Genomic DNA, 22,589 nt, shown 5'->3' with positions numbered 1-22,589 from the left:
CTCCACCCCATTTGTCTGTTTTGTCCATCAGCTGTGTCCTGTCTGACATCAACACTGTGAGCTCTGTGGTATTTATGGTATCTAGCACAAGGGGCCCTGATCCTTGACTGGGGTTCATAGGCGTTATCCTGATACACAGTAACAGTAGTAACAGTCAGGGTTTTCTCAGTCGAGATCATGGGCCTCACATTCCCCAGAGCTCAGCCTGAGACAGAATCCTTAAGGGCCTGTGGAAGATGCATCTGTTTAGAGTTAAGTTACCACAGTCGTCTATGTCAGACAGCTAACGTGGCTCTCCCTGTAATCAGCTCCTGGCATCCGATCCCTGAGGAGAATTCTCCCTTCTACTGGGAAACTGACAGCTATCAGTCCGTAGGGCACTCACACGATGGTGATGGGTGTTTTCAGAAAGGCACAGGCTAAAAGAACCATACCTGTATTCAGATTTACACTGGATTTAGTGGCACTAGAATGGAAAGGTCTTTTGGGAAGCCCAAGTTTCACTAACCTGCCTCTCCCCTCCATGATGGCAGGCTCTTGCAGTGATAAGGAAACCGCGTGCTCAGGCCAGATGCCCAAGTCCACACACAGGGCCAGCTCCTCAGCTGTGTAAATCAGCCTACATCTATTGACTTCCATGCCAGTTTACACCAGCTGAGGGTCTGGCCCTTAGAGTTTAACCCAGCTCCCATTTTAGTCCATATGCCAAAGCTCCCACCACATGCCCTTAACAATAGTCTCCTGATTTTCAGGGGTGCTCAGCACTGTCAGTGCCCATTAGCTTCAAGCGGGAGCTGCCGGTGCTCAGAATTGTTGAAAGGTTCTCTCGTCTTGGTGCCTAAATTGGTCACCATTTTGGCCGGGGCAGCGTAACTCTCCTTCGCTCCTCACCTGCTTGTTAGCAGTGAGAACATTCCAGAACATGGCGTGGCTGCTGGCTAGTTCCCTTTCATTCTATTCGCTCCCTTTTCAGACAGAAGTGCCCCTACCTGCGCCTCAGTAACTTAATGGGCAGCACTGATTAGTTCCCACCACAGTCTTGTCCTGCCTCCTTCAGTCAAGGGGATGGTGGCTGTGACAGACGGCGTCCAGGAGATGAGGAAAGAATTTAAAATGAGGAATCCTCCTGGCTATGCCAGAGACATGGTGGCTGACAACAGAATGGAGGGAAGGGAAAAGTGTGCACTCACCCCCCAGGGCATGTTCGGTCATACTCAGGCACAAGGACTCCAGCCTGTTGTTGATGTCAGGTTCTGTCACTGCTACCTGGAACTCTGCAAAGGAAATGGAACAGACTGTTACTCCGGACACCCACAATGGCAGAAGCAAAATCACAACAAATCTAAAGGGTAAATACAATAGCTGGGCAGGTAGGAATCTGTTCTGCACTGATATACACCCTGTGTAAACCCAATGACAGGAGCCTTACTTCGCTTGTGTCCCTCTGACAACTCCCTCTAGAGACTGCAATCGAGCTTTCATTCCCAATATTGGATGTTTTTATGCTCATTTATACGTGCAAACACATTGACTTTCACACACACACACACACACACACACACACACACACACACACACACACACACACACACACACACACACACGAAAAACTGTTTAATATCAGTTTTTATTTGCAAACATCATCCCAGCTGCTAACTAATGCCACTGATGGAGAGTCACACGTTTGCAGTGATGTAGTGCAGAATCATGAAACCCAAACCTTAGATTTGTCTACAGTTTTATACAGACTGTAAGCTCTTCAGGGCAGGGACTGTCTCTCTGTTATGTGTTCATACAGCACCAAGCCCAATGGCCGCTACGTGCTACCATAATAATTACTGATGATTAGAGGCTTGGTTTCAGACTGGCCATTGCAGGGCAAGGCGATGAGCTGTAGGTTAGGAGGCAGGAGTTTAGAAGGAAATAACTCCAGCACAATTAGGGCAAAACACTCAAATCCATTCATAATCCAGTAACTTTGTTTTACTCCTATGAACTGAAACAACAAGGCTAACTTCATCCTTTGCTTGAAGATTTAGGCCTAGGCAGAGAGACAGAAGCCTAAATACCTTTGAGGCTCTGAGTCTAACTTCCATTAATTCCTCAAATACCTTTGAGGATCTGGGCCTTGGCCTATATACCATGGACCTATAAACTGTTTTATTGGACTACTAAACCAGGACTGAGATTTCAACCCTACTAACTTTCTAGCAGGGACTGTTTTTTAAAAATGGGGCACACTTTTCTTTAGCAGCACTTTCAACATGAGAAACGAAGGGTCTGAACCTCTGTTAGCGTACACCCGGAGGAATACAGTGGAGCTCCACCAGAAACGAACTGATGTAAGTGAGAGGTTCAAGGTTTGTATTAGAAAGATGCTCACGTGGTTTGAAAATACCACAAAGAAAGGGCTTTGCAAGGCCAATGAAGGAAGACAGTCAAATGTCCCTGTTATGCAGGTGCTGCTCTACGGGTACTCAGAGTTGCTAAAGGAATTGTGAAATCCCATTGCTGGGCATTACTGAACGAGCACCAATGTCCTCTAAGCCGTAGGTCTGCCAACAGCTGAACAGAATGGTACGTGTGCATTGTAAGGCCTCAGAGCTGCATAAATCAAAACTCCCCCATCAGATTATCTGTAAACATAGCTCCGGAGTAAAAAGGCAGTACTGAGCCTACGTCCACACTACAGCTTTAAATCGATATTAGTAAAATCGATTTTATAAAACAGGTTTTATAAAAATCGATTTTACGCGTCCACAGTAGGGCACATTACTTCGGTGGTGTGCGTCCATGGTCCCAGGGTACCATCGATTTCCGGAGCGGTGCACTCTGGGTAGCTCAGTAAAAGAACAGGACCAATAACTTGGATATCCGTCCACACGAACCCTAAATCGATTTAGTAATATCGATTTTAGGGTTACTCCTTTCGTTTAGCTGGAGTACAGAAATCAATTTTAAGACCCCTTAAAATCGCTTTTAAGTGCCTTGTAGTGTGGACGGTTACAGCATTAAATCGATTTAATGCTGTTTAAATCGATTTAACGCTGTAGTGTGGACCTGGCCTGAGGCATAGCTCCCTGAGGATGTATTCTATCTGGGCCCAAGGTCCCTAGAGTTTTGTGGACTGGGTCAGCAGTGACAGTGCAGTTCTTAAAGGAAACTCTCTCCAGGCAATTGCTGAGCTAATTTTCCCTGAGGAAATACAGGGCATGGGGTTTGCATGAACGTAACTGTTGCTATCAGATGAGGACAGATGGTCTTGTAAGGCCCTGGAGCAGGATTCAGGAGAGCTGGGTTCACTCCCAGCGTGACGTTGAGCAAGTCACATGGCTCCATATCCACGAAGGTAGTTAGGCTCCTAACTTCTGCTGAAATCAATGGGAATTGGAACCCTACATGCCTCTGAGGATCTGAACCCCAGCTGCACAATGAATACAAGAGTACTTCCTCTGTCTACCTTGTCTAGTTGGACTGTATGGGGCAAAGCAGAGACCTCCCCCCCAGCCCCAGCCAAGACTCTGCTCTGCCCCGCCAACACTGCAGCCATCCTGCATCTTGTGCCTGCAGGGATCGGGTGTCACTAGCCCTAGGCAATACCGTGTCATGGCCCCACTCCCTCTCTCCTGTGACAGCGGGGCTGCAGAGGGCTCCCTGCACTGTTGTAGGAGCCATACAGCAGCGGGCTGGCCTCCCTGCAGCTGGGGACTTGTCCCCATCCTTGCAGTCCTGGCTGGGGGACTCTGTTTTATTTTCTGAACCTCCACATTCTCCAAATCCCTTCCTTGTCCCCCAGCATGAGACACGAGGGGGACAAGGAAGGGGTTGGGATAGCGTGGAGGTTCGGATAATGGGATGTGATGGATGCTGGGCAGGAGGCAGCTAGTTACAGAGAGGTTGCGGGGAGCAGTCAGTCAGGGACGGGCTAGCCCATATAAGAAAGGCTGCAGAGCAGAGCAGCTTCAGTCACTCCCTGGAGCTCGAGGAGGAGTGGCTGCCTTGCAGGCTGAGGGCAGCAAGCACCTTGGACAGAGCAGTGCTGCAGGCTGAGGCCCTGAGGCTAGGGCAAAGAGGGTGCTGGAGCTGTGGGAAAGTGGCCCAGGGAGATCTACACAAGATGGCTGGACTGAGGGACTGTGATACTATCCCCTGGAAGTGGGGCACACAGAGGGCAGCATAGCTGGAGAGCTGTGTCACGCAGAGGATGCCGCAGTCCTGGGAGCAGCATGGGTCCCTGGACCAGAAGTGATGGTGGCAGAACGCCACCAGAAGAGAGCGCACTGGCATACAGAGCTAATCCCCAGGACAGCCAGCAGGAGGCGCAGCAGCAGTGGACCGAAGCCCATCACACGGGGTTTCGGATAAAGAGGAGTATACTGTAATTGATAATATTGTTATGATTATGCTCTAGAACTAAGTATTTTATGCCTAAAATAAAAGTGAGGCAAAATATTGGCTATTCCCTGTTTAGATGTAGTTTGTGGTCAGGCTGATTTCATTTGCCATAATGTGTGTAGAGACCAGGCCTTGATTTTTTTATGAACTTGAAAGTTACACGTAGGGCAAAATCAGAAACTCCTCTGTGCCAGGGACACGAGGGCTGTAAAACTTGTCTGTATAAATGACAGAAGTGAAACTAAAAATAAGCTCCATTGCTGGGGTCATTTGAAACCATGCTGGACAAAGCCCTGGAGAACAGACGGTGTAGGTGCCTGATGAGGGATCTTTTTCCCTTCCTCTGACGCATCCTGTGTTACCATGGAGATCTGGGCTGGTCCCCAAGGGATGACCGAGGTGTGACCTAAGAGGTCTTCTCCATCTTTAACTTCTCTGATTCATATGGAGATAAATATATCCAGCAGGAGAGACGCCCACCACACAGCTTAAAAGGAATGTGATCTTACCCCAGACATCTAAAGAAACATCTCTTGAGTTCAATGGATTGAGGATATCTAGCATTTTATGGGAGCAATATCAAGATTATTTTCTTTTCACCCCCTCCATGCACAGCAGGTGGAAGGAAGGAGCTTGTTTATCTGAAACCATCATTTGCAATTTAAAAATGTGGCATGCTGCAGCCGCGTACCAAGTAAGGTTGTGAGCTAACTGGGAAAGTTTGTGTTTTAGGGATACAAATCAGCCGTCAGATGACTGGAAATTAAGGGCAGGTGGTGTCCCCAACAGCTCTGAAGTTGAATTAGTGGAATAGCCCACTAATTTATATGACCTGCTTCCCCTCTTTCTTCCAGATTGCTTTTTAATCCGGGCTCAATGCACATGAGATGAAGACGCAGGCAGTATGTCCTTAAATCCCTCCTGGACAGTCATCGACGTGCATTCCTAGTTCAGGTGATATTTTAATCCCTGGTAGAAACAAGTTTTGGTGCTAGTTTTAAATAGCACATAAATTTAGAGCCAACATTCTGCTCTCAGATGTTTGCGCCCGGCTTGCAGGAGCTGGGGGACTGTTCTAGGCAAGAAATTGGCAGCAAATTCTAAGAGCTAAGTATTATTATTATTAAATTTAGCATTTGTAGGATGGTTTTGGCTCATTCTTATGGCTTTATTCTTAATTTAAACAATCCCTTTAGATTCCTCTCCTCCGTCCTGTCACCTGGGTTAGGTCCCCCCTGCTGGATTCTCTGCAGGAGGGGGCTAGAGGATCAGAAAAACTCCCCAAAGTTCTCCTCTTTGAGTTCTTTGCAAACAGTTCTCCTCAAGGGAGAGAGGTATGACACCCTGTGGAGTTTGCAGGATCCCACAGATCCATGGTAAGGGAACTGAGACTGAATGCTACAAAGCCAGCAGAGTTAGATCCGCTATGACTTCTCCCCATGCAGCATTCTGCTTGAACAAACAGACCAGCTTTGTTCTGACTGAACAGACATTCACATTAAATGCATCTCAAGTTTACACTAATGAGATGTAAGAAGTAAGGCTGACTAGATGTGACTGTGCAGTCTAATATTCAGAGCAGAGACAGAGTCAGGATTCCTGGGTTGCAATTCTAACTTCACAATCAACTTGCTGTAAGACTTTGGGCAACTCAGTTAATCTCTCTGTTCAGTTTACCCCATAAGTATAATACTTTCCTACTTCACAGGATTGTTGTGGGGATTAATTCATTAGTGTTTACAATGTGTTTTGAGATCCTCCAACGAAAAGTGTTGTATAAATGCAAACTATTAATAATAATATCAAATAAATGCATCACTTTCTTGGGTACTCTACAAATATTTTTTTCGGCAATGCCACTTTCCCGTCCTCTAGAGTCCTCATCACCTGCAGGCTAACATACAATAACTTATTTCTTATTCTGTAATATTTACCGAACTTTGCCATTACACTGGGCTCTGGATGATACACAGAAGGAGACGCAGTCCCTGCAACAAGAGGCTTGTAATCTAGGACGGTCAAAACCATGCGGACACATAATACATGAGAAGGCTAGATGGAGGCCCAGGCTGAAACAAGGGTGTAAGTTTTTGAGTGTGATTTGTTTCTATGGTGAATTATTGCTGGAACAATGCAGATGATGAATACTACTGTACATTAACAGAAAGGCTGCATTAAAAGGATAGTGGAGCAACATACATAGTTAAGATATACTAGAAAAAACGCACTAAAGTCTCAGGGCTTTTCTTTCTGGATTCAGATGGACACTCAGCAAACCAAAATAATGACAGGATGTTCTTACACATGGAATGGTATTAAAAGTGTGCAAGGAAACAATTAAAATCCCCTGTGTGTTTAAATTCTGCCTCAGAATGTCTCTCTCGAAAGAATTTCTCTAAAATGCATAAAGTCATTTCTCTTCTGCACTGGATTTTCCAGTCCATGTAAAAGCAAAAAAGGTGATCCAAGAGTTGCAACATTCCCCATGTAACACAAAGCCTTGCAGAAGGAAGCTATGTTGGGCACTAGCACAGTCAGTCTGTTATTTATAGGGTCAAAATCCCTCCAGTGATGTTTCTGGTTTAATCAATCCAGTAATCTGACTAGTGTCATAAAATATCTTGGTCGGATTGCAACAGTGAGCTTGCAGAGTCTGGCTTGCTGCCAGCCCACCGCTGTTCATGCTTGCAATGCACAGTTTAAAAAAAGAAAGCTTTCTATAAGCACCCAAGAATGTAGGGTGACAGCTGAGGCTAAGCATTTGTAGGCAGAGTTCACCAGTGCAGCTATTTGAATATACTGTACTCTCAGATGACAAGGGGATGAATAAGCAAAAGACAAATGACTTCTTCCTACCTGGCTGCTGAAACATCAGCATGGTCTGTGGGGATGTGTGGACAGGCAGGGAACGCGTCCTCTGCACTGAACTATGGGTCCGGCTTGGCATGCTGTTACTACCCCCGGGGTTTGCGAACCAGAGATTCTATGGAAAACAAACACACCAACGATACTGTAAAACAAATGCCAGTGCCATGCTAATGTAAGACAGTCTGGGTGTGTTAAAAACCTCAGCATGGTCTGTATGCTAATGCTTTCCTGATCTCCCCAGTCTTGCACCTTCTAGTCACTGGGGTCACCCTCTCCCTGCGAAGGGCTTTTTCTGCGAGTGACACTTACTCTCCGAGGGATGTATTTATAAAAAACCCTTGGCTCATTTCTCTTCCTCCATCCCTCTCTGAAGCCTGATTTGTCCCTCTCTCCCAGCTCTCCTTGTCCCTTTTCAGTACCCCGCTACACTGGAAAGAACAAAAACAGGAAATGCCTGCAGACTGTTCTCACTGGGTTCGCGTGTAAAATAGAGTATCCAGACACATTAGTCAGATGAGGAAAATCAGAAAAATCATTCCACGCTAACCTTAGCAAAGAGCCGATTAACGTGTTTTCTTTAGTAGCAGTTTTCTCTTCAGCCATTGGGAAGTAAATAGCTACATTTGGACCAATCCCTTGTCATTTATATGGGCCTGACCCTGCTAAGTCCTGTAAGCCACCCACACCTGACGAAACTGGCAATCAGGGGTGCTCAGCATCTTGTCGGATCAGACCCAAAGTATTTCTCAGCAGGCACAAAAAAATATAGACCCTCCCCTGCAGCTAACAATCGTCCTGCAGCACTGGTGTCTGACATGCAACAACACAGACTGACACACACCTGTCTTCCTTGTTTCAAGATGGTTGGGTTGGCAGCTGCGCTGCGTTGTGCAGCACCTAGGAGTCCACTGGGGCCCAGCAGACCCAGCCGGGTGGGGGGGAGATTCCGTGAGGGAATCTGGAACTGACGCGGATTCCGTCTGCCCATTCCTGCACCGACAGATCCAGCTGTTGGTAAGGAGTTCGACTGGCCAAAGCCTCGACTGGAAAGAGGAAAAAATAACAGGTCTGAACATTCAGAATCTTACCCTTTTAAAATGCAAGCATGAGCTGACTTCTAAATACTTTAAGAATATATTCAAATGGCACGTGGTTAGTAGTGATTAAAGATGGGTTTGGAAATCAGCACAGCCTAACGAGCTTCAGCCTTGACCCTTCTTCCACTAAAATCAATGGAAAAACTCATACTGATTTCAATGGACAGGGCTCTCTAATGCCAAATTAGCCCAAGTGTCTTACCGAGGATCGCCACAAGAGGGAACAGAATTGCTTTCATTGGATTCAGAGGACAGCTGCACATGTAAGCCCTGTGGCTAGCATTAAACTTTGGTTTAGCCCCTTGAGGATCTATCCTGCTTACCATACTCCTGTGAGTGAGTCAAAGCAGAGTCCATGGAGAGAGGCAGGAGGGATTTGCTTGATGATGGCTGGTGAGATGTAAATGACCTTTTAAGTGCTAAACAGGGAGAAATCCAGACACTTAGCCTGGAGAAGTATATGGATTCTGGCGGTGCGCTGGGGGTTTTGGTATATTCTACAGAATGCCAGTTTGCACTGATATATCGGCACTCGGCAATCCGCGGCTTGCAAGCCCCATGCAGCCTTCTCAAGATGCCTGTGCTTCTCTGCATTTCCCACAGTGACAAAGAAGGGTCCTAAGCTGATTCTGGGTTCCTCTGTGAGCTATATTTGCTTCCTAGTTTTCTCCTCTCTTGTGGCTCTTTACCTACTGAGGACCTGACACCGTGAGTTGCTGAGCGCCTTTGCCTCCGATGAAATGAGAGTTGACAATGCTGAGTGTGGTGTATGGAAAACAAAGTTAAAATTTTAAGCCATCACTTTAATTTTTAAGGGTTTCCTGGTCTGGTTTGCAGGCTAGAGGGCTCTGTAGGGAAGCACCAAGCACGCAGATCTGTCAGAGTCAGTTTGCAAGAAGGCAGCCTAGAGCAAGTGAAATGAGTTGTGCCTCTATGTTAGGGAGCAGCCTGCTTTCTCTCTCTCTGTTTTTGGTTCTTGGGTGTTACCGCTCTAAATTCTAAGAAATAAAGTAGTGTTATGTTGCAACCATCCAGCACAAATATTTTATATTTTTAACCTAATTTCTCTGTGTGCATGGTGTGAACATAACACTCAGCATCTCAAGCTTCGGGTCCACAGGGCCAGATCCAAGCCTCTTTGAAGCCTCTTGCATTCCTGCTTGTTTCTGGTGTGTCCGTGTTTTTCCTTTCTTTGGCTTACTTAAGGCTTTAATTTCCCTCATTTCTATATTTGGTTATGTATTAGGAGTTTGAGGTTTACATTTTTGGTTTATTTGGCTGGTTTAAAATTTGCTCATTTTAAATGAAAACTTGAAAAAAAAAGAGAGAAAAAGAGAGAGAAAAGAAATGATGAATGTAGACAACTTCTGCACAAAATGGAACACAGGCATTGCACCTGGTATCAAATCTTCCTGTGGATTGTTTGTGCTTGTGTGGATGACAATCGTTAGAAAAGGGCTTGTCAGTCTCAAAGGCCCCATCCACACTAAGATGTCCAACTGCATTAATACCTCCTGAGCAAGAGCCTGGTTTAAACACAGTTCTTTAGAATAGTGCTAACACAGTTTGAAAACCCAGAGTAAATTGGGCCAGAAAGTTTGCAGATCTCTTAGCCCATTTGGTTGTGAAAAGCACTTTCTGTAAACCAGTATGATGCAGTCTTGGTTGGGTTGGCAGCCTGACACTAATGGAGATGGGGAGCAAGTGGATAACAAACATTACCTGCTTAGAACCAGATTCCTATCTCAGTTACAGCAGTTTGAATCCAGAGTAACTTCACTGAAGTCAGAAGATCAGTGGCTGCTCCTTAGACTATGTGTAACCACACATAGTCAAAATGGGTTGTTTTTCTAAAAGATCTGCTCTAGTTCAAACAGGAATTATTCTGGGGAAGTTCCCTGGCCTCTGTTATGCAGGAGGTCAGACTAGATGACCACAGTGGTCCCTTCTGGTCTTAGAATCTATGAATAAAAGTTCCCATGACAAGTTGGGTTCATGATTCTGACTCTCAGGGCCTGCTTCTCATCTCCCTGATTTGGATGATACACCAGTGTTAGTTACTTCACTGATTTTAGCAGAGTTATTCTTGATTTGCACAGGGGAAGGGAGTGACCAATCAGGCCCTTAAATCTCATTCACTCACCTCCCTCCACATGTATGGCAGGAGCAACAGCCCAATAAACTCAATTATTTTACTTAGGGGTAACAGGGCATGATGATGAAAGTGAGGGGCGGTCTGCACAACAGATGAACGAGGAGTGGAATTTGTTTTCATTTGCCATGTGAAAAACAAGTGTTTGCAGATTCAGTTTCTCCCACAGTTTGATGGCGCTAGCATGGAGGCATTTTGCAGTAGTGAAGTTGAGGGAATTTTGGTTAATATGTCTTTTAAACACACGTCTCTAGTGGCAGGTCATTCTTGGGTTGTAATTAGGACATTTTACCCATTTCTATGTAACACCGTTGGTTACTGGTATGCCACACTGAAACAACGCACAAAGCAACAGCACCAAAAAAATAGAAGAACCAGTTGATCCCACAGAACAAATAGATCATGCAGATTTCACTGCAGTGTAAAGTCTTCCTAGTGTTCTTGCCCAATTGTTTTAAATGATTACACAAAGAGATGGGTAGTTTTGCTGTGATACTTATTATTTACCGGCTGATGTTTGAAACATGACAAATTTAGTTGGGGATTGGTCCTGCTTTGAGCAGGGGGCTGGACTAGATGTGCTCCTGAGGTCCCTTCCAACCCTGATATTCTATGAAATGAGAATACCTATTTGGAGATTAACAACTGCTATCACTTGTGCAGTTCCTATATCTCCCTGCCCCTTCTCCAACCCTTGACGTTTCAACTCCCCTTCCTCTTAGCCCTAATCTCTCCTGCCTGTGCATGCTACAGTGAACAAGGCTTCAAAAATAATACGATTATGTGATCCAGACCAGTATAAATCTACCCATCATGACACACAACCAAGTTTCTTTAAACCTCATGCAGGAAGTGATTTTGCCATTATACCTATGGAACTACGTGAAAGGCAGAGCTGCACCATTGCATTCTTAGCCTGCAGCTTCACCCAGACTGGAAGAGCAAAGAAAGTCCAAGAAAAATGACACACTTGATCTAGATCAGCAAGGGTGAATTTCACACCTTCCAGTCTCGGTCGATACCCCACTTATGCCTTATTTTGAGCATTCAGGCATGACATTAGGTGGCACACCTGCTGTATGCTGCTGTTCTGCACAGGGGTGAATTTCACCCTAATGAAGTGTCTCCTGCTAAGTGGTTCTCTAGCCACAGCGCTGGTCTGTGGTGTAGCGCTTCTCCAGCCACAGTGGAGGAGCAAGTCTCAGTGTTCAACCAGTGAAGATTCCAGTCATTTGTAGCCCCCTACAGGGCCCTCCTGAGGTCTTCTGATCAACTAATCTAAACAAGCCCAAGACCCTCGCTGCCCCCTTGTTGATTGCTTTTTCTGGTGTCTATCCAACAGTGATTAATCGGCAGATGACACCAAAACTGGAGGGGCAGCAAACACAGGCGAGAAAACCAAACTGCCGAGAGGGACAGTGCTGTTATTACTTTTTAACAGGGCTGTCGATTAATCACAGTTAACTCATGCAATTAACCAAACAAAATTAGTCGCGATTAAAAAAATTAATCGTGATTAATCGCACTTTTAAACAATAGAATACCAATTGAAATGTATTAAATATTTTGAATGTTTTTCTACATTTTCAAATATCTGATTTCAATTTACAAATAAATAACTGGAGATATACCACTCTCCTAGAACTGGAAGGGACCTTGAAAGGTCATCGAGTCCAGCCCCCTGCTTTCACTAGCGGGACCAATTTTTGCCCCAGATCCCTAAGTGGCCCCCTCAAGGATTGAACTCACAACTCTGGGTTTAGCAAACCACTGAGCTATAGTGCTCACTTTAGATTATTTTTTATTACAAATATTTGCACCGTAAAATTATAAACAGAAGAAATAGTATTTTTCAATTCTCCTCATACAAATACTGTAGTGTAATCTCTTTATCACAAAAGTGCAACTTACAAATGTATTTTTTTGTTACATAACTGCACTCAAAATCAAAACTATGTAAAACTTAAGCCCCCACAAGTCCACTCGGTCCTACTTCTTGTTCAGCCAATCACTAAGACAAACACATTTGTTTACATTTGCAGGAGATAATGTTGCCCTCTTCTTACTCATAATGCCACCTGAAAGTGAGAACAGGCATTTGCCTGTCACTTTTGTAGCTGGCATTGCAAGGTATTTACGTGTCAGATATGCTAAACATTTGTATGTCCCTTCATGCTTCAGCCACCATTCCAGAGGACATGCTTCCATGCCACTGATGCTTGTTAAAAAAATAATGCATTAATTAAATTTGTGACTGAACTCCTTGGAGGAGAACTGTATGTCTTCTGTGCTGTTTTACCTGCATTCTGCCATATATTTTGTGTTCTGGCCCTCTCGAATGACAACCCAGTACACGGTGTTCAAGTTAAGAACACTTTCACTGCAGATTTGACAAAATGCAAAGAAAGTACCAATGTGAGATTTCTAAAGATAGCTATAGCGCTTGACCCAAGGTTTAAGAATCAGAAGTACCTTCCAAAATCTGAGAGGGACAAAGTGTGGAGCATGGTGTCAGAAGTCTTAACAGAGCACAGTCAGATGTGGAAAATGACCTATCAAAAAAGAAAATCAACTTTCTGCTGGTGGAATCTGACTCAGATGATGAAAATGAACATCGTCAGTCTGCTCCGTTTCGGATTCTTATCGAGCAGAATCCATCATCAGCATGGAAGCATGTCTTCTGGAATGGTGGGCGAAGCATGAAGGGACTTGTTAATCTTTACCGCATCTGGCACATAAATATCTTGTGACGCCAGCTACAACAGTGCCATGCAAACTCCTGTTCTCACTTTCTCTTTAAACAAGGAGTGGACAGTATTATCTCTTACAAAGGTAAACAAGCTTGTTTGTCTGAGTGATTGGCTGAACAAGTAGGACTGACTGGACTTGTAGGCTCTAAAGCTTTACATTTTTTTTTTTGAGTGCAGTTATTTTATTGCACGTAATTCTACATCTGCAAGTTCAACTTTCATGAAAAAGAGATTGCACTACAATATTTGTATTAAGTGAATTGAAAAATACTATTTCTTTTTTCTTTTTTACAGTGCAAATATTTGTAAATAAATATAAAGTGAGCACTGTATACTTTGTAGTCTGTGTTGTAATTGAAATCAATATATTTGAAAATGTAGAAAACATCCAAAATATTTAAATAAATGGTATTCTAATATTGTTTAACAGAGCAATTAATCGCATGATTAATTCTTTTAAATCACTTGACAGCCCTACTTTTTAATCTTTTCAAGTGCTCCAATTACTGTGGGGAAAGTGGAGGCTTGGGAGATGGGCAGGTCAATCAGAATCCCCAATTTAAGGAGGGAGCCACATAGAGGAAGGACTGTCTTGTTGGTAAGCCACCAAAGTGGGACTCAGGAAATCTGGGTTCAAATCTCAGCACCGTCACAGGCAGCTTTTGTCACCTGGGGCAAGTAACTGAATCTCTCTAGACTTAGGTCATCATCTGTAAAATGGGACAATGGTACGTTTTACCCACCCTTTGGTTTTGTCTATTAATACTGTAAGCTCTTTGGGGCAGGGACTGTCTCTCTGTTTAACATCTAGCACAATGGAGCCCTGATCTGAGCTGGAACCTCAAGGTGCTAGTATAATGCAAATCAGAGCTAATAACTAACAACAGGCCCCACTGCTCTAAAGTGACATTTGAGAGCTGCCCGTGACATACAGAATTAAAACAGAACAAGGTGAAATATCCCAGCTCTGCCTGCACTCGAGATAACTGGCCTCATGAATCAGACGCATCGACAGTTCCAGTCAGCACAGTGTGAATGTGAGTGTAATTATCCCCTTTGGTGTAGTCTTGTCAAAGATACCAACCCGCAAAGTACAACCATTGCATCAGAGAGATGAAATCCCAACGTACTTTCTTTGCTGCCGATATCCTGATATGTCTAGAAGGGATTTCCGAGGGAAAGACCTGAAGAGTTTTTGCACCTGCTGTTTCCATGACAACAATCTTTTCTTCTGTGTCTCTGTAAATGCCTGCCCCCCAAAAAAAAGGAATTAAAAAAAAGGTAAACATCTTATGGATGATGCAGTTGGGTATAAAAATAAAGAAAAACAACAGGCAGTTAACATGCACCCAAAGTAGAGAGCTGAGCGAGCCAAGCTTCAGGCTGCAAACACACAGAAGCCCTGAATGGCAGGTTTAACTCCTAGAAGAATTGGCTCAGCCCATAGCGCTTTTGAAAAAGACAAACTGAGCACCAGGCAGTTTCCTATGCGTAGCTCTTTCCAATGAAATCTTAAGAGCAAAGATCCTGCTGTGCCTGGGTGTTAAAGATCCCATGACACTTCCTGAAAGAAAACAGGTTTTCCTGGAGTCCTGGGTCCTAATTTCTGCTCTCGCCATCACTGTGAGGCATGCTATACTATTGCCTGGCTGCCCACAACCCCTACAATTCAGTGGTACTGTGTATGTGTGAAGTGCTGTGGGTTCACCAGGATGACAGATACATAAAGCTCCGATACAATTATTATTATTATTGCTACGTCATTATGGATGGCAAAATGTACAACACTTAGGTGATGCTACAAAAAAATCCTACTGATACTACGAAGTCAATTCTTTCTACTTCTTTCACTAACTTTTAATCAAAATTCATGTTTATTTAAAAAACAGAAAAATTAGCAAAGTACTGAATGTTGCCTATGAAAAGAAATTCAGTTATATTGGAGCTTAGGGACAGATAATGGTCATAATTATTTCATGAGGGTTCCTTCTGACCTTGAAGTCTATGATTCAGATCATAGTATGTATATAAAATTCCCTGAGTGCTCAGTTTATTGATAAATGAATGCTCCTGATTGTTTAATAGCTATGCTCTATTGAGCAACTTGCATTTTCATCCCCCAGTGCAGACCCTAAAATTTTCAAGAAATCTCCAAAAATAAACACAAACATCCGAGTTCTTTAAAAACAAACACACACCCAACCTTTTAAAGTAAGTGTTCATAAAAGGCGCTGGCTTGAAGCCCTGGGAACTGATGGCTTCTGGCTCAGGTACTCAACAGGTCCAGTGTTAGCGTTTTGCAAGGCAACATTCCATATGCTGTCCTGACAGCGTGCCTTGGCTGGAGCTGGAGGGACCTTCTCCCATGATAACAACAGAGCAAAATCCTCAATCTCCTTATTGACGGGAGCTGCCAGCCAGAACCAATTGCAGTGGTTTCTGAGAAGTGGACGCTTGTTTCCCAGGAAATAGATTGAGACCTTCCATTTATTTTCCATTCCATTTGAGGTTTTTATACCACAGTCTATTTCACTGAGACCAAAGTGCCTTGAGATTATAATGGCATTTGGTGCTACTGCCCCAGGTTGGAGTTAACTTGAGCTTGGCAGTGGAAGTCCCCTTACTCCACCTACCAATATCCTGAGCCATCTGGGCCCCCGGAGCTCCTAACACATTATTATGTGACTGTTTTCATGTGCATGCCTCACGATAGCAGAGACCGACAGACAGTTATTAACTACAATAAATATATTTATGGGCAGCTTAACTAATACTACATGAGCCATTTTAATATTATCCTTTTGACTGTCACATTTAACGATCAATCTACTTACCTTGCATCCCAGTGATATTAACATATTCTTACATAACGCAAATGAAAAACATTGTAGACATGTTGCTGTGGAGCAACTCACTTTAGCTCTGGTTGGAAACCAATGAAAAACTGTTCGCTTTGGGAATACACGACTCAATCAATGTTTTCTCTCCAGTGTCTCAGATTCTGACCTCTTTTCAACTCTATCTAGAGAGAACTGGGCTGGGTTTCATTCCTGGCTCTGTCACTGACCTTATTGGGGACCTCTGGCAAGTCAGTTTGCCTCTATGCCTCAGTTTGCCCAACTGCAAAATGGGGATAAAGATACCTCCTTTGTAAAGTGTTTTGAAATCTATGGCAGAAAAGTGCTAGCTAAACAAGAGCTAAGTAGTGTTGTTATTACCTGTCACACACCCATCACCACGGGATCTGAGCAAGAAGCCTATCCAAGATTCACCTGCATAAATCACCTCCCCCTTCGGCAGCTAAGGCTATGCCCCTCCCTTCCCAATCCCTTCACTGGCTTCCTCTCACATGGCACATCAAGCTCAAGGATCCAGTCCTCATCTTCCAGGCTCCCCGTTTATATCTATTCTCTCATGACTTCCTGCTCCCTCAGCAGTACTCTGCACTACCTCTTCAGGAGTACCGGGCACTATTTCCAACCCTGGTCCCACCCCATACCTCAGAGACCAGGATAGATTATGGAATCAATGTTCTCATCCCTCCAATCTGGCGAGGAGCCGAATGTCACAAGCCATTCCACAGCTCCCACTCTAGCTGTTACAGCGATGGCTCTGGAGAGTCCGGTCATTTGCCCGGGCTACCAAGATGGTGACTTGCCACACGGAACCTCACAAAAACCAGTTACTACCTTTCTGTAACTGTTGTTACAGATGTCCATTCCAACGCAGGTGTTTGCGCACCCCGAGTGCAGCTGCTGGAATTTTTTCCCTTCATGGTATCTGTTGCCTGTGCTCCAGTGCCCTCTCGTGTTGCACACTCATATCACTGGTATAAAGAGCCCTGCCAACCCTGCTCCCCTTCAGTTTCTTCTTGCTGACCACCTCTGACAGAGGGTGGGTTTTGGAATGGACATGTGCAACGCATCTCAAACAACAACAGCTACAGAAAGGTTAGTAACTGTTTCTTCTTGTAAAAGCAGCAAAGAGTCCTGTGGCACCTTGTAGACTAACAGACCTTTTGGAGCATGAGCTTTCGTGGATGACTACCCACTTCGTCAGATGCATGTGCTTCTTGTGCTTGTACATGCCCATTCCAACGTAAGTGACTCGCAACAATTGCCCCGGAGGTGGGTTCGGAGATCAAGGGCAGGCTAAATGTAAAGCCGCCCGGCTGAAGCCGGCATCATCTCTAGCCTGCTCTGTAATGGCATAGTGCGTTGTGAACCAATGACCAGGTTGCCCCCCTGCAGATGTCCTGAATTGGAACTTGTGCTAAAAAAGCAGCAGCGGAGGATTGAGATCTTGTAGAGTGAGCTGTTAAATGAGCAAGTGGTGAGATGTTCGCGAGGTCGTAACAGGCCCTGATGCACCAAGTGATCCACAATGAGATTCTCCACGCAGAAATGGGAAGAACCTTTCATTCTTTCCACTATCAACACCTAAGAGGATCCGCAGAATGCTTTGGTCCTTTGTATGTGGAAGGCCAGGGTCCTGGCATATATCCAACGAGTGGAATATCCTCCCTGTTTGCATGTGGTTGCAGGTAGAACACTGGCAGAAAGATTGCTGGACTGCAATGGAATGGTGAGACAACTTTTGAAACGAATGACGGGGTGGTCACAACTGGACTTTGTCTTTAAAAAAGACCGTACATGGAGGTTCCAAAGTGTTTCTTCCTGGGGACCGGGGAAGATGATCAGCACCAAGAGTTCCGAGTTGTTGGAGGTGCACTCTGCACCGAGGCTGAGGTACTCGGTGCCAAGTCCGAGTGCAGCTCCGAGGCTGATCTTAAGGCTGTCTCTAAGAGGACCATCAAACGTGCAGCACGGTTCGGTCCTGCTTATTCTGGGGCTTAAAATCCCTGCAAATTTGGCAGTAATCTTTCCCGTGAGCTTCCCTTGAGGCAGCTTGAGTGAGGGTTGCTCAAAGGCACAGACCTACTGCACGAAATGCAGAGCTTGAAACCCGTTGACCAACGCAAGCCCCGGCAGTGGGATGGTGGACCACTCTGCTATCTAGTAGCGGAGGTGTCCAAACTAATGACACTAACTACTAAAAACGACACAAACTATTTACACTGCATTTGTCAGAAAACCACTCAGAGAACGACTGCCTAAGTGATGAGGAGTTCCAGCCGCCGTAATAGGTGATAAGAAGGAACTGAAGGAGAGCAGGGTCGACAGGGCCCTTCATATCCGAGTTATGAGCGTGCGGCACCAGAGGGCACTAGAGCTGACCCAAGAGCTACCACTGAGGGAAAAAATTCCAGCAGCTGTGCTTGGGGTGGGCACCTACATTGGAATGGACATGTGCAAGCACTCGAAGAAGGAGGTATGTGTCTGAAGTATGAGGGGAAGGGAACTGCCCCTTTCCTCTCAAGGTCTCCAGCTGGAATCAAGCTTTGTGACTGAAAACTGTCCCCAATCTGATGGCGGTGAAGTAGCAAATGTGACATGAGTTTGGTGCTCTCTCCCTAGCTCCCTGGGGACCAGTGTCCACCAAAAAACCCACCACTGTGACAGCTGGCAGTCATTGGCACCTCGGTGGGCAGTCTCAACCCTCCAAGAGCTGAACAGAGATGAAGAGTGAACTATCCTCTCCCCCATAAAAGGTGGTCTTTCCAGGGGAAGGTTGAGCCACACTGGCTGGGTGGTGTGGGGAATTGTGCACAGCCACTGCCTGTGCTGGGTGTGGTCAGAAGGTAAAGAGAGGTCTGCGGTCTCTCTGCCTCTCAGTCCGGCACCTTTCACACTCTACATTTTATGTATAATATGCAAGGAAAAATCTGGGGCTTCATAGGGCATGGAGCATCTATCCCCTTCCATCCCTACTTTGCCTGGGAGGAAACGCCGTTCCACTTAAGACATTTCTTGAAAATACCAACAAGCACTTCCCTTATACCATTGCAGCTAGAGCAGTGTAACACTGTTTATATCACCCAGAAAATGAGTTTGGAGTTGCACCCTCCTGTGCAGCTGGGATGTGCCCAACCAGAATCACATTTCAAAGGCCTAGTCACATTCTAATAAAAGCCTGATCTTTCTTTCTTAGTGATTTGGTTAATCTCAGAAATATAAAGAAAACAGGAGGGAAAAGACTAGGCTAGGATGGATGCAGTTCATAATGCTGCATTGACTTCAAGACTCATCATGAAGCAATCAAGGGGAAAAAAATCTTGCTATGTCTGGAAATACTTGAAGAACTAAAGTGAAAGGAGCTTTTCATGTGATCTCCGTGAACCTGGACTTAGGTGGAAGAGGTCTTTGTGCAGTCACATACTAGAAGCTTTGGTTATATTTAAACTATGTGACTGGCTCAGACAGAACCACTGCTGAGGTGGGAAAGCAAACTAACCACTCACTTCATAGTAAAATTAAATTTCCCAGTGCAGCTGCTGTATATTTCAGGTGGCAAACTGTACGTTGACAATGTATGCTGACAGTTCACTACCATTCACTGAAAACTTGGCAAACTTGTAACTATTGTAGACAGAAGCATTCTGGGAGAATAATGTTTGTTTTTTTAAACCATGAATGTCAGTGACTTCCCTTCAGAGCTGAAAATCTCTGTCTTTGTCCCAGATTCAGGAAAACCCTTCAGAGATTCCAGGCCACAACAGACCACTGTGATCATCTTGTCTGATCTCCAGTATATCACAGGCCACAGAACTTCTTCAGAATAATTCCCTTTGAATTAGAGAATATCTTTTTAAAAAAATCCAATCTTAATTTAAAAATTACCAGTGATGGAGATTCCTCCATGGCCCTTGATAAATTGTTCCAATGGTTAATTACCCTAAGCAGATACTTAGTGCTTTCCTGAATCGGAGCCTTTGTGAGGATGGGAAATGCCCAAGAATCAGTAGAGAGCTCTATTATTTAGGCAACAGCTTCTCACATGGTCACAGTAAACTGGAGGATTCAGAACTCTGTAATTTAATCCTTTTTTCTCCTAGCATACTGCATATACCTATGTTTACAGCAGTCAATGTACTTTTGCCAAAATGCTGCCACTCCTTTTCCTGTAGGATAGTACAGATTTCTTAGTGATTCTTGACTCCACTTTTATACACAAGTGACCATGTAAAGACAGTGTAAACTATCGATCTTTTGACACTGGAAAACATTTACCGATCCATCCAGATCTCAGATGTGTGTCCATGTAATGCCATGAATCTTGCAAGATCAGGTGCAGCACATATGTATACAAGGTACTCCTGGGGGAATTCTGCATTACTGCACACATGAAGAATTAATGTCTCCTGCAGAGTTTTTTTTCCTCTGTAGAATATAGATTCTGCTGGAGAGGCACTGCAGTTACACCTTTCGCCTACCAGGGGCTGCTATGGTACCAGAAGAGATGGCAGTTAGCCAGAGAGGCTGCTTTCCTCACAGTGGGGTCAGGGGAGGAGGCACCAGACGGACAGAGTGGGGCACGCAGGGCTGCTGGGGGATCACAGACTGGGGTTCAGAAGAGCTAGCGGGGGACAGACTTGGATGCAGGCTCAGGAGCTAGTGGGGTGATAGCATTGAGCCAGGGGCTGGATGGGAGGTGGGCTGAAGAGCCACATGGGGGCAGAGGGTAGAGAGGGGCTGCAGGGACACACGGGGATAAGAGATGTGTCTGACTGAATGGGAAAGGTTAGGGGTCAGCCAGGGTCTGCACGAGGGAGGCTCCCCAACTCCCTCACTATCACTGTCTCCCCAAAAAACTGTCCCATACTTCTCCCACCCACACCCAATAATCCTCCAGGTTCACTCCAGGCTCCTTCCCTCTCCCTCAGCTCCTCTTTTACTCCCTGAATCCCCCCAAGCCTTTGCACTGCTTCTGAGGGGTGCAGGAAACACAGTTCTGTATTGTAGTTTAGATGAATTACTCAGAGTTCTGTATTCATATGCCTATTAAGGAATCTATCTGTCAAAAAAAAAAATTCCTGAATCTTTTTTTCCCCTGTCTGTATTGTTACAGACATACTGGATGACAGGTATTTGAAATAAATTACCAAAATAACTCAAACTGGTGTGATTATATTGTGTTATTCTGACATAAAAAAATATACAGAATTTCAAAATATTCTGCGCAGAATTTATAATTTTTTTGGCACATAATTCCCCCAGGAGTAACAAGTGCAGCAGGAACTTGGTACACATAAGGGGATAAATATACACAGCAGGGTTTGTGCCCTAGATCTATGGCATATGGAGCTCAAAATATGTTTCAGTCACCCTGAAGGACACGTGGTAATATACCTTTTAGAGAAAGTTACAGTGGAAAATAAAAATCCATAAACAAGCAGCTTTCAGGAAGAGGCACACAGAATGGTAGGTGCCGAATCACAGAAAGTTTGCTACAAACTAGAAGCTGGAAATGCTGAATGATAGTTTAGTCTCTCTGCTAGAAACCCCATGCACATTCATCCTGGGTTTTTCTGTCATCCAGCTGTTGATCATAATGTCACAAGCACCATGAATTTCTCAATTCCAGTTCTTTGATGTTGTACAGGGACAAAGTGACCTACCCTTCTGTGCACCACATTGCATTTACAGTCTGCCACAGTCTGAATTACTATTAATACCGCCAAAAATATTTGTGTTAGAAACCAAAATGTTTACATAAACAGAAACTTTGGAAACAGTTTCTAAGCAATGAGAACAACAGTTTTATAAGATCTGACACAACTCACCTCATGAATTAGACATTTGTCTATGAGCTGTAAATAGGAACTTATATTCTCCTCATCAGGTCTGGAAACTAAAAGTTGTGTACATACTGCAAACAAACAAACAGAAAAAAAAGGACAGCTAGCAAAACACATGGTGACTAGGAAACGGGACTGAAATCAATGTGCTGTTTTTAAGAATGGTCTTAAACTTCCATTACAATTGTCTAAAATGAGTCATCAATGGAGCACTTGTGTTTAAAGACACCCTTTTACAATTCCAGCCATGCCAATCTATATTTAGCCATTTATATCTGCTCTCAGTTACATTGCTGTAAATCCAGAGTAACTCCATTAGCATGATATCTGTGCAAATCAGCAGGAACAGAGTAGGATCTGGTTCCCCCTATCTTATCCTATTCTCACATGTGAAAAGCACTGTCACACAAAGAGTGTGGTGTTAAAATCAACTGCTTCCAGGGTCAAATTCTGGTCTCGCTGAAGTCAATGGCAAAATTCCCACTGATTTGACTGACAGCAAGATTTTGAAATAACGCCACAAAAGTGTGTGCAAATTAACATACACAATAAGACGGCGTCTGCATTGGGGGAATTTACCAAAACACTCCCACCCATTCTAATCCTGGCTCAACTGAACTGGTGATAAA

At 44.5% G+C, this 22,589-nt stretch overlaps 1 protein-coding gene across 11 annotated transcripts in view; it reads right to left on the bottom strand.

Annotated features, from left to right (window-relative positions):
• SAMD4A (sterile alpha motif domain containing 4A) overlaps positions 1-22,589 on the bottom strand; it is a 221,379-nt gene that overhangs the window by 7,649 nt on the left and 191,141 nt on the right. For all 11 annotated transcript variants that reach the window (XM_030562944.1, XM_030562936.1, XM_030562940.1 and 8 more), the window contains 5 exons: positions 21,946-22,031; positions 14,393-14,511; positions 8,105-8,306; positions 7,252-7,378; positions 1,191-1,274 (listed from right to left, as the gene is read on the bottom strand). In XM_030562944.1, coding sequence (XP_030418804.1) covers positions 1,191-1,274; positions 7,252-7,378; positions 8,105-8,306; positions 14,393-14,511; positions 21,946-22,031 — 618 coding nt within the window. The remainder of the gene's footprint in view (positions 1-1,190; positions 1,275-7,251; positions 7,379-8,104; positions 8,307-14,392; positions 14,512-21,945; positions 22,032-22,589) is intronic.

The sequence above is a fragment of the Gopherus evgoodei genome, chromosome 4 (assembly GCF_007399415.2).
Source record: "Gopherus evgoodei ecotype Sinaloan lineage chromosome 4, rGopEvg1_v1.p, whole genome shotgun sequence".
NCBI lineage: Eukaryota > Metazoa > Chordata > Testudines > Testudinidae > Gopherus > Gopherus evgoodei.
Note: the sequence above shows the minus strand (reverse complement) of the source record. Positions and strands in the feature narration are given on the sequence as shown.